The sequence below is a fragment of the Helicoverpa zea genome, chromosome 16 (assembly GCF_022581195.2).
Source record: "Helicoverpa zea isolate HzStark_Cry1AcR chromosome 16, ilHelZeax1.1, whole genome shotgun sequence".
In the NCBI taxonomy this organism is placed as follows: domain Eukaryota; kingdom Metazoa; phylum Arthropoda; class Insecta; order Lepidoptera; family Noctuidae; genus Helicoverpa; species Helicoverpa zea.
In genome coordinates, this window is record NC_061467.1 from 11,631,028 (window position 1) to 11,644,441 (window position 13,414).

Below are 13,414 nucleotides of genomic sequence, written 5' to 3' on the forward strand. Positions count from 1 at the left end.
AAAACAATGATGTAGAAAAACAAATGTATTAAAAATTAAATATATAAAATTGTCATTGAGCACACTGTGCGTCTCTGTCTATCACATGTGGTTTCGCGTCAACGCGTCTCTGTCTTGTAAAGCTGGACCACTAGATCTCGAACTTCCATCTCCTTCAGACAGCCTAGAAGGAGCTCGTCGATTATTTGTTCCGATATACTGAAAAATACATATGTGATGTTAAATTGAATGAAAAAAACCGTATCTGAACGTGAAGTTCATAGAAAACAGTTGTTATAAGAAAAAACGTTCACATTGTCGGTAAAAACGGGCCTAAGTATTTCCTAATAAGTATTATCCTACTTATCTATTCTCTAAGGGGAAAACAGTGGGACTGTGGTAACACATAGTAAGAAAACAGAAAAAGAGCTACTTAAAAAAACTAATATCGTTCCTAGAGGATCGGGTCATGTAACATTTTACGATGTAACACAAGCCAGACCGTCGAGGGATAAAAGGGCGGACAGTGACGTCATCTCCGTCCTTACTCTAGACGGCCACGCTGTACTTTAATTTGAGTGTTTTACGACTTTGACATGCTATAATGTGCTAAAGTAGATAATACAATTTCTAATTTCAAGTGCATGCAGTATTAAATTTTATTTTGTGTTTTGGCGTCATGTTTATCGTAAAGTAGAAAATGAATAGGAATCGTATTTTTACTAAATATTTCATTGTTTGTCAAAAATTTCAAACGTCGCTGAATTCTATATGATCTATCTGTTCCCTGTTCCATCTATTTCAGAGGAGTTTATCTAGCAGAAGGCCACTATCATACGATACTGCCTACTGCCGACCAACGCGGATTGCGGTGGCAGTAAAATAGAAAAGTCCATACACGTTTTTTAGCTTGAACTGTCCCACAGCTGGGTCAAGGCCTCCCCATTTTGTCTCCACACCTCTCGATCTTTGAAGTATTCCCACAAATACATGTGCGTCAGGCAAATGGTTCATAGCTTCCCTTACCTGCCAATCATCTCCCATGGCTTTCCGACCGCGCTGTTGGCATACATGGCGCTGGTCAGCATATGCTGCACGAACTTGGTGCGATACTGGAACAAGGAGTCCGAGGTCTTCTCCGATATGTTGAACAGGAGCCGGTGGCGCTCCAGCCCTCGGGCTGATGGTTGCTTCTGGAAGAGAGGCTTCGGGACCTTCTTTTGGATTGTCTCTTCTAGTATCTGTTGAGGGAAATGTATATATTAATTTTAATTATAAGCGAAAACTTCTAACTGGCTCTCTGTCGTCTATGACTTCTTTCTATTGTTAAGATTTTATACAGGTGTAAGTCTTCTATAGTGTATGAAATAAATAAATAGATTACGTAATACAAATGAAGGACAGACTACAAAAAGCATTAGTAGAAGCTGTCCAAATCAACATAACATAAAATACATACGAGAAGTACGAAATTGAATTAATGACGGTGGTGGGAGAAGATACTTGGTCGTACTCACTCTCAGCAGCTGCGGTGTGCTCGGTTGCCGAGGACTGTTGCCACTCGCGTACTGCAACTGAGCATTCTTAACTCCTGATAAACGTTCAGCCCTGCGAAACAAGTACAATCGTTACACATGTTCTTCATGCTAATCATAACTGTCAACTGATTAATCGCACAGACTGGTAGCGAGTTGTGAAAATTAGCTTTACAAAAATGGAATTCAAAAGTGTATAGAGTGAATCAGCATAAAATCACTATTTGAAGTCTAAACAAGCTGTTATTTGCAATAAACATAATACACCTTACGACCTGTCGGCTATTGAATTCACTAATAACTGACTAGGGTGCTCAAAAACTGGACACAACAAAAGATTAAACCAGGCACTAGAAGCTATAACCTGACAGACATCCCACTTTGGAAGTCATTAGAGAACATCATCATTTGCTTCATGTATAAAACTATAAACTGCACAAGGACAACAATATGTATATTGAGCTATCTCGTTACCAATAAAATCATGAAGTACAGGACTAATGCTGAACTAAATACTAAATGATAGGGGTCCTTAAAATCCCATCAAACTGGTTATGAGAGCTTGTTAGCACGCGCTGTATAACTATGGAACATGTGAGTTATAAATTGGCTCAACGATGTCTTCTATTTGTTTGCAAATCAAGTAATAGACGACTCTGTCGTGACTTTATTCGTTAACAAATTTTAATAACATTAATTGGTAGTGTACCGTTTCAGGTAGGTTCAATAGATTAATAGATACGAGACATTGAAATGTTATTCAAAATACAAAAGTCAGGCAAAATAGAATGGCAGACTTGATTCTTGCAAGCACGGTTTCTTAAAGTTTGTAAACGCAGCAACGCAGCAAGAAAAACTTGAGTAGAAATAGCGAAAATAAATAAAAACCTGAAGGAAAAACAGGTTTGTTAGATGAAGGTGTCTGAAAAGTTTAGCAAGCATGAGGTGGTACGAGTGAAACGGTAGGGGTGAATTAACGTTATACATGAGGCTTTTCATTATAATTAGTTCGTGCAAACAGAGTGCTTGTTAATGTAATAATATAAAACCCATTAGCAGAGGACGCTAGAAAGTTAATTATAAGGATGAATCCACAGTTATAATTATTTGCGACAATATTCTAATATTTCTTTGGTTTATGACACAGTAACCCTTCTCCGATAGAGCATGCTATTTTAAAAAGTAACCGTCTTACCACAAAAACTTTTAAACGTCAGTTTAAGACTTGTCTAAAAAAATGTCAAATTATGACGTTGACATATGGTTCATTTTGCAGCCAAATTTTTTTTAGACAAGTGTAAAACAGGGGTTAAGGTTTTTGTAGTAAGGCCATAAATGTTTAGTATCTTTAGAAGCAAATTGGGACCCAAAGCAACACTGAGTTCATAAAAAGGTTCCATTCTTGGATTGAACACAACACATACGTTCATGAGAAAGACAGGAATCTTGCATCGACATATTGCCAAAACGAAAAATATTGGATGAAACAAACAAAGGTATAAACCCGCCCTAATGAGACAAGTCCAGGACACTGAAAGGGCATGTGACATGATGCATGGGAGGGAGACACCCCATGGCCGCCGTCTAGACGACACGCATAAAAACATTAAAAGCACCAGTTTGTATAAACTTCACCCTTCATAACATCGACATTTTACTTATCATAGATTTTACAGCATATGTATTATGAAATGCTTATTGGAATTTTTCGCTTATTTTCTTTTGTTTTTCTCGGTTGATAGTCGTGCATTCAACGGGAATATTAGATTCTCAATCGACTCTGACTGGAATACGCCGTAGAGTTTTATTTTTTATGTTAGTAGGTTACATCATTACATAGGTATACCATCTTACTTCTGCTTTGGTTATGAAAAGTTATATAAGTTCTTTTATATACCAATACAAAAAATAATCCCGTAACACATTTTAGTGTTAATTTAAAAATGTAACCTTAGATCAGATAAGAATGGAAAGATCTAGAAAGGTAGTCGGTTACATGAAATTCTAACTGTGTTTGACACCTTCGCGTGTTCCTCGATCTGTACCAGTTGGTACCTTACCCCAGAGCTTCCCTGTTTACTTCCCAAGGTCAAGGCCAATGCGACTCGCGTTTGTTTTTAGCGAATGTTCGTGACCCATACACATTGATCACGGAATGACTATCTGTTGCGTATTGGTAATTTCTTATCTAAAGTCTGTTGTGAAAGGGGTTAAAATGTTAGAGGTAGTTTTTTATTGTGTGTCTTTGACAGAAGATAAATGAAGATAAAACCCCATTATCTTTAACAGAAATAGCTACGACAGTTAATATTGTCAAAAAATCCACCCAGTGTACTTTTATCAGAATTTAAAATAGTGTAACATACACTAAGCATTGCAGTGGGTGTCTTTTTAAAATAACGTGCTTTTATACCGTTCATACTACATGGTACTCGGAATGCTATAAACAGTATTTTTTTATAATTGTATAATATCGAAGTTTCATGTGAGAAGTGATGATGATGATGTCCTCCTAGCCGATTATCGGCTACGGCGGCTGTTCTCATGTAAGGAGACTAGCCAACTACGCAGGACATATTATAGTGCACGAGCATTTGCGCAGACACAGGTGCACTCACTATTCCTTAACTCTCATAGCCCGATGGGACGGTAATCCGACACGACCGGAGAGAGATCAGGCGCAGGACCAACATTTACGTGCTCTCCGATGCACGGGTGTATCAATCACCAGCTTCCAGGCTCCGGGCTGCTTTGTGAAAGTCTTCTAAAACCCACAAAGCGATTTCGGCCCGACTCGGGAATCGAACCCGAGACCACGTGCTCAGCAGCCACACTTGCGACAGCTAGACCAACGAGGCAACGAGGAGTGTGAGAAGTATAGAGGTATTATGACAACATCACAAACATCTTTACGTATGGGACAAAGCGACAAATCATTTAATCTAAATCTGACAATATCATGTACAGAAATAGCAGTATTCTTGCAATATCAGTTTCGGCCATAAAAACGTTTAGTTTCAGCACCGGTGACATCAACTGTCAAGGTCATCTCAATCTGCAGTAAACGTCTATTATCTTATTATGGCATTTTACACACTACTGGAATCTGGATTTAGGGATTATGTAATGTCTTGATATTTTGCATCTACTGAGAGAATTTTGATAAAGAGAAAACATCATGTTAAACCGATGTTGATGCTCTAATCATAATATATTTTGTATGGCAAGCATTGTTTGATGCGTATGTACTGAAAGTGATTAATATTTTTTTCTCCATATTCAGGCAGTTATTTCTCTTTCCAGGTGTGAAAAACTGATGCTAACCTTTCGCTTACTAACAGTCCCAGTTTAATTAGGACGGTTTTTGAAAAAATTGGCTGAAACTTAGACAAATCCAGTGTACAGACCACAATAACAACAACACCTAAAGAAAATAAGTTTTACCTTACAACTAATTAACTAAGTACTAAGAGATAGGCCTGTCCTTCAACTGCAAACCGTGCTTCGCATGGCAAGGTGGTTATCACGTATAGGATAGCATCGTTAATGGGTGCAGCGCGATGCAATGACCTAATCGCACGTGAGAATGGTTCGGTCGCGTGAACTATTCAACTAATACGTTTAATTAGGGTTTTCTTAAGGAGTTGTAAACAAATAGATGATTTATTTGATGGTGATGTCATTGTGCCTTTGACTAACAGATTTTTGTAATAAAAACCTTATGCAGATATGTTTGTCAACGAAAATGAAGAAGGTTCTACGAAATGCACTGAGATCACAGTCGCCGAACAACCTACACAAATAAAGCTTAATTGAAGACATCAAGTCGTATGGAATAGGTACTAAATTATTCGTCACCTCACCGTACCTATTTCTATCCATATCATCTACTTTTTATCCTCGACGACTCTCATTTTTTAATTGATCCGTAGCCTCTCCTTTACAATTGTCTTGTAACCCAATTTCATTGATGTTGTTCATTTTTATTTTGGCGTGAATTTTAAGTCCATTTTAATCATATTCAATTTTAAGTTACCCAGCTCCAAACAATACGAAGAAGCATCTGAAAAAATGAAAAATGAAAAATATTTATTAGAAGTAACAAAGTGTAATGTACAAGAATTGTGTTTGGAGCCTCCTTTTAGACAAACAATGCCTGTGTTAGGAGACTCCGCTCTTCCATATCATAGATAAGGTTACATCATGTTACTTAAAAAAAAAAAAAACAATAAAATAAGAATAAGTACATGCATGTTTTGAAGAAACTTGATGTATTGTTTTGGTTTGTATGTACGGTATGTGTGTGAAATGTAGTGTGGTTCAATATGATAAGATAAGATAATGTGTGGTGTGACGAGTGGAGTGTTGTGATGTGGTGTGGTGTTATGTAGTGTGAAGAGTGGTGTGGTGTTATGTGGTGTGACGAGTGGAGTGGTGTGACGAGTGGAGTGTTGTGATGTGGTGTGGTGTTATGTAGTGTGAGGAGTGGTGTGGTGTTATGTGGTGTGACGAGTGGAGTGTTGTGATGTGGTGAGGTGTTATGTAGTGTGAGGAGTGGTGTGGTGTTATGTGGTGTGAAGAGTGGTGTGGTTTGGAGTGGTGTAGAGAGTGATGTGGTATGGTGATTTGCATAGCTATAGCGTGTGGTTACATTACTCATGAAAAACCAGAAGAGCTTCCGTATCCTCGTAAGAGAGAGACTTAATCCAGTTCACTATCATTTTTTTACAGACATAATAGTTGTGATTGTGTATGTAGATTTTTTTATTAATCCTGTTATATAGCTGTGCTGAGAGATAGTAATATTGTCTACTACTAAATATGGTTTTACATTGGGGAACTATTGCAATTTTATCTTTTCTCCTTTTAGGTTTCTTATTCGCATGATAAGGGAGGGTTTTATGTTTTTTTAGAACTGTTTGGGTTATGTACAGTTTCCTGACTGAGAGTAAATTACTGATGACGTATAAGAATTCAGTGGAGTATCTTTTATTTTTAAAGTACATGACCTTTATAAGTGCTCGTTGTGCACGTTCCAAGTCCATGAATCTAGTTTTGGCTGCCCCACCCCAAATGGGGATACAATACAATAGAACAGACTGTGCTAGGGCAAAGTAGATCTCGTTCAGAAGGTTTCTAGGCTGCTGATCACTCCTCAACAATTTAGTAGGAACCACATGCCTAAGTGTTCTGAAGATCCAGGTAAGCTTTCGAACTCTGGCAGTCACCTGTTCAAGATGAGGGTACCATGAGAGAAGCTGGTCAACCATCACGCCCAAGTATTTGGTTTTAGTGACCCTAGTTAAACATGGACAGTTACAGCTTGATCTGTTTATGTCTCCACATTCACCATCTGCACCAGCCTTAACAGTTATATCCCAAGACAATGGCATGTAACTGCCATGGCTGGTCACATAAACAGCTATGGAAGGCGAGAGCACCATAAGTAATGGCACGTGACCCCATGGCGTATCGCAATGCCATCGGGAGCTGATCTCATCGGGTTATAGGGGGATTGAGTCATTGGAAATGTTATGTGCGGTTTTGTATGATAATATGCTGTTTATAAACAATTGATAGTCTGCTTTCTAATAGTCATGTAGGTAGGTATCTATTGTAGATATTGAAGCACCTGTTTTACTTTCGACTACGTCAAGAATATCAAAATTATATTTAAAAGTTGGTCAGCGACAATAGAAAAAACATATCTACATCGAATATGTAAAATAGTTTATGTGGTTGTAAAATCCACGTCACAGGAAAATCTTTCCCTAAAAGAACATACAACGAGTAAGTGACCACGTATGACAGAATATTTATAAATGGCAACAGGAAAATAAATCAACATACTTAAAAATAAATCATAACAACTCAGAATAAAGGCATGAAATGGTAAAAATAAGCATTGTTTTCGAGAAAAGTCGGTCATGTAGGTATAGCGACATTGTACTGAAGTGGCGATAAACGGAACGATAATAATGTGTTATTGTATAATGATACCGCTGTAGCTGTGGATATCAGATCATTTGGAAGTAAGTGTGATAGAAAGAAAAAATGAATACGACTTGGTTAAGAAAATGAGGTAGGATTGAATGAGAAGGTTTTTTTTTATTAAATGTGTATTGTAAAACTACGAATCCTAAGTTGTTGAGAGGTTAAAGGGGAAAATTCTTTATATTTCCATGTAATTTCAAGACTCAGGTGTGTTTCAATCATTGTTTATAAGGAAAGTTGAAAGTTCCCTTGTCTACAACAGTATTAATTTAGTGTAGTTGCCTTTAATCACAACCTTGATCTGCACATACTTACTTGCAAAAATAAACGAACATACAATCAGACAGATTTCTACGATAAAGATATAAACAAACAAACAAATGTTGAATGAACGCCACATTGAAAATAAAGGCCAAGTTCACGTACAACGCGTTCACACTATCAGAAATTATCAGATTACACTTGTAGAACAAAATAACGCAATTAAAAATAATGCTCTATAAATGGAATTTACCGTAGATCCACATATCGGGGGATTACATATGGATTAGTTGTTTAGATACAATTTACATTCCTAGAATAAGTGTTAGATTATTCAAATGTTTGTTCTAATTCGTAATTTTTATTGTTTTATCCTAGCTAACGATAATACTATTGATAAACAGGAAAAAAATATACGTAGGTAGTTGGAAAAATGGAAATTCAAAGAAGTCATATAAATTAGATAATTATAAGCTATCAGAAAGCGATGAGGACGGATTTCAAATGGTTCATCAGTTTCATAAAAAGCTACGCGATGTCACTGATAAGCTATAAGCTGTACTACGTGATCTTGTCCACGGAGTGAGGTTAGTTTCAAATTAAAATATAGACCAATAGAGAATTACAAGAGTCGCTGAAACCATTTTTGCATTGAGGTTTTATTCTTCAGATGTTTTATGACTAGCTTGCAGTTCTATCTGCTTCTCGAAGGAAAGAACTACTTCCCTCTCTCGGATAAAAAGGATCCTATGTGCTTTTTCAGGCCCCTTATCGTCATAGTGTTGACGTGAGGACGCGACAACGTACTTTTACATTCATAATAGTAGTAATAATTTTGTCGTGGCTGATTTTGCTGCAGACCGTCTCAAAAATAAGATATTTTGGCTAATCACTTTTCATCAATGGATTGATAATATTAGTTCTAACTACTTAAGATTTATAACCATGACACCCAAAAAGGGTAAATTCGAAAAGGAGAAACAAAAAACAAACAAATAATATTTCAATTGACAAGATTTTAAAGCTATATAATATAAAATTAGCATCCGTTATATAGCCGTGGGTGTAGCTTGTCATGTACTTAGTACCCATTTTGACTGGACCAGCCCACACTTATCACAATTACTTTTTATTTGGATAAAGTGATTTCCGAAAAAAATTAAGCTAACGCTCGGGACTTGATTCTCACGATTTTTGTGGAACAGTTGAGGTTCCGCAGTCTTCAACTTTTTGTCTGATTTTTTTATAAATTCAAAGTTGATAAATCTATCAGTAAGTAAATCGATAGTAATCGGTAGCCTCGTCTTTGGAATAAGGACGATGGCAATTTGAAAGTCATTATTTTTACCGATATGTATGTATGTATGAAAAAGTCGTGGTGGCTTAGTGGGTAAATGGCCAACCTCAAGTATGAGGGCACAGGTTCGATCCCAAGTCAGGCAAGTACCAATGCAACTTTTCTAAGTTTGTATGTACTTTCTAAGTATATCTTAGACACCATTGACTGTGTTTCGGATGGCACGTTAAACTGTAGGTCCCGGCTGTCAGTGAACATCCTTGGCAGTCGTTACGGGTAGTCAAAAGCTAGAAAGTCTGACACCAGTCTAACCAAGGGGTATCGGGTTGCCCGGGTTACTGGGTTGAGGAGGTCAGATAGGCAGTCGCTTCTTGTAAAGCACTGGTACTCAGCTGAATCCGGTTAGACTGGAAGCCGACCCCAACATGATTGGGAAAAAAAAGACTCGGAGGATGATGGATATTTTTACCGATATGTACATAGATATACTAAGAAAACATTAGATTCGAATTTTAAGTGTTTTAAGGAAACGCTTTTTTTTTAAGGAAAACGATATCAGAAACTGGTCTAATCAAATACCTAGTACAAGTAGTATAAAGTATATATGTAGTAGGTACCTAGGTTTAGGAACACATACTCTCCTGGTCTGACATCATACATTAACATCAATGTGGATCAAATATAGGTATGCAATGCAATACATCGTTTTATTTCCATCAGATTTTCTTCTACGGAACCCCACATCGTAATCCTTTACCAAATTTAGTATGCACGATCAGAAACCGACTTCCAGCACGTTTCGTCAGGTGTAATTAGTCACACCACCCGTTACGGACTTCAAGTGGGTGGGAATACCACTCAAATTTGCGGTATTCACCTCTCTGTCTTTTTGAGAGGAAAAGAAAGAGTGGGAGGAGTTTGCGCCCGTTACTTCTTTAGTTAATGAAAGCTCCTATTAAGGTAAACCAATTAGTTAAATTAACAAGTTCTATAAGCTTTGTTTACTTTTAGGTATTAATATGATAAGTATATAATCTACATATTTTCAAGTACGCATAACTCCAAGAAAAGTCTGTTATCGAAATAATGAAATTACGATTATATTGACGTATCAGTAATTACAAGGAACTTGAGAAAGAAAACTTTTCCTCAATAAATCGTAATCTGCAGATTAGGAATCTCTTGGAATTGATTATAATTTTAATTCATCTTATTTATTTGATTTAAATATTTGGGACTGGTTTCTGCCCATGGTATCGCCTAGGCTCATATAATAGTTGTGCCTAGGGAACAAACAAATGACGTTTCTGGACATATTACATGCTTAAATAATTACATGATAATCAATCGAAGCTTCACATCTACATTATAATGTTTCATAATTAGCAGTAGAAGGAAAATGTCTTTCCAAAAAAAGGAAACAATTCCTGGCAATTGTATGAATCACTGATATATTTTATGTGATAGTCTTGATTTCACATAAAACTCTAATTGAAATCAAAGCATATATGGCCTTACTACAAAAACTTTAACCACTGTTTTACACTTGTCTAAAAAAAATGTGGCTCCAAAATGAACCATATGTCAACGTCATAATTTGACATTTTTTTAGACAAGCCTTAAACTGACGTTAAAAAGTTTTTGTGGTAAGACGGTTGGTGTTTATAATCGTGATAAGCGATACCAATCGAAGAGCAGGACAGGTGCTGGTTGTCTTATATTCCGATATATTTATAACCAAAATGAAATTAAAAACCCTGTGATGATGTGACGTTTTGGTACATGGTTAAACTTTTGACAATGACCGTAACAAATGGAAACCCAAGACATTTAGTATTCTGGGAAATACCATACGGAAAATAGTTAACACATTGCGCGATTCAGGCAATAAATGTTTGTATACGATAGACCAGCGGTTCCCGAATTCTTTTGGCTTCGGAACCCTTTTCGTTTCACCATTTTTCGGCGGAACCTTTGCTTAAATAAGAAGTAAACTAAAGACGTAAATACACTTAGGTACGACTCGTGGCGTGTGGTAGCGCACCAAATGGTTGTATGGTTAGAGACATACTTATTCATTATACTCAGGCGTAGCATGGCTATCTGCTACACGGGCCAGAAAACAATTTAGCCGCCTTTGACTTTGTGTATTATGTGAATAGTTTTCAGTTTGAAGACTGACAAAGTAAACGCAAAAAGAAATAGATTAGGTTTGTACAGGTGCGAGGCGAGCGAGCGCGATTTTTTTTTACTAAAAGAAGAAGTTCTATGCATCCGCTAGCATTGAAAGACATTCAGTGGTAGCTGGTATCGCGAGCGAAGCGAGCGCGATTTTTTTTTAGTTTTTATACACAAAATAAACAAACCCACTGTAAATTAATAAGGTCTTAAAAAAGTACAATATCCACACAAAAAAGCAAATGAATAAGCAGCTAGCGAAGAAAGCGCTATTGCTTTTTCTGAACCAGGAATAAAAAATAAACATCAAAGGAAACCTCGACGGAAGAGCGCGAAATTTTTTCGGTGTTTTATACTTGAGCAATTAAACGAATATAAAAGCATCACACCTAACATGGAGACGCGAGCGAAGCGAGCGCCAAATTTTCGGATTCGCGGAGGTGCAAAAATTGGAAATAATGTCACACTTTGATTCATGGTAAAATAGCCTCTGGAAATACTCGTATGCCGTGTCATTTCACGTCCTGTCAAATGTATGAAAACGTATAATCCTGGCGATGCAATAAGCCCAAAAAATGCGGTGATTTTTGGCCGACTCGCTACCTACTTTTGCCGATTGCCGAAGACCTGGAGGTATTAAGTTAAGTTTTAGTTTATCTACAATTTGTAAAAAACGGAATTAAATTATCTGCTGCCGTGGCCTTCCCCCGCCACTTGTCGCGAAAGTACGAGACTTACACTCCCGAGTGGTACCCACCTACATGGTGCCTAAATGGAATTTTGGAATGCGACATTTAAAACAATTTTATTGAAAATGAATAATAATTTAATATTGTCAAAAGTGAAACGATTTACCATATGGAAATCTTGAATTTTCCGCGGAACCCCTGAGGGCCTGTCACGGAACCTCAGGGTTCCGCGGAACCCCATTTGGGAATCGCTGCGATAGACAGTAGCAGCGCTTCGACCACTTGACCCAGAACATCAGTATCGTAGACTATAGTAACAAAATTATTTGTTGATATAGTACTTAGCTACAGCACTATATCACTTAAAGCATGGTTAGCATTTAGGAATGTATGGGACCAACAATGCCATGTGACGAAATACTGGGCCACTGAAATATAGGACTGATTGTCATCGACTCGCCTAGATGGGTCCAACAGAAGGTGTGAAGGTGTAAGATTTCGATTTTTGATATTGGACATTGTTGCGCCACTTCTTTTTCCCAGCAAAACACACAGGAAATGGCGAAGGGAGTTTTTGTTGGCTGTCCTATGTAGTATTTGACTTTCTGAAAGTACTTATTTTCCAGCCTATTTTGAATAAACGCATGTTGATTGATTGATTAGCATCAAAGTTTTTGTAAAAACCCTAAATGGTAAGGTCACCTGTTTCTATTACTAATCCGATAGTAATATCCGTTTCCATATCATTCGCCTTGTAAATAGAGCAAACATTACTAATAGTACATAATCTAGAAGGTTTATTGTGGGTAGTCTTAGGGTGCGTCTAATCATTGCCCTGTCAGCCATATCTAATAATATTCAGATTCTTTTGTGTTGACGTTCATTTCTTTTTACAATTTGTTTAATTTCCTTCCTTGTGTGGTTTTTGTCACAGAATTCGTCTTAGGAATAGCAGTAGCGTTAAGGGGAAGTTTTTGATCTGCGTCACGTCAATGTCCATTTGGGACTCATTAATTAAGGCTTTGTGCGAGCTCATTGATGATATCATCAAACCCTCTATTTGCAATACTCGTAGACACCTTAGTTCTTATGGAAAGTGCTAAGCTACTATATTATCCTCGTATAAGACTTACCCTCCTGCATCTCCACTGCACAGCTGTTTGATTAGTCTGGTCACTTCACAACGATCTGGTGCCATTGAGATCTGTGAACAAATGATATTTCATTAATTTCCTTTCCTTTAGTAAATACGAGTACTCTTTCTCCTATTTGAACTGCGATTTTCATCGATTATCAACAATCAAGGTGAAGATCAACAATGATTTCAGATTATATTGTTCTGGAATAATACGTAGTCGTAAAATAACAATGTAATATTCCGCTACCATGATTGAATTTTAGTTATTGTTACGCATTAGATCTGAAGATTTTATAGCAAATGTGTCTGAGAAGTTTTGTTTTGGCTTTTTAGCACAACAAGC

At 37.1% G+C, this 13,414-nt stretch overlaps 1 protein-coding gene across 1 annotated transcript in view; it reads right to left on the reverse strand.

The window, feature by feature from the left end:
• Positions 1 to 10: 10 nt before the first annotated feature.
• LOC124637763 (mediator of RNA polymerase II transcription subunit 26-like) overlaps positions 11 to 13,414 on the reverse strand; it is a 42,964-nt gene continuing 29,560 nt past the window's right edge. Inside the window, exons 6-9 of the mRNA XM_047174403.1 lie at positions 13,067 to 13,137; positions 1,497 to 1,587; positions 1,006 to 1,220; positions 11 to 198 (exon numbers count right to left, since the gene is read on the reverse strand). Coding sequence (XP_047030359.1) covers positions 99 to 198; positions 1,006 to 1,220; positions 1,497 to 1,587; positions 13,067 to 13,137 — 477 coding nt within the window. The 3' untranslated portion in view covers positions 11 to 98. The remainder of the gene's footprint in view (positions 199 to 1,005; positions 1,221 to 1,496; positions 1,588 to 13,066; positions 13,138 to 13,414) is intronic.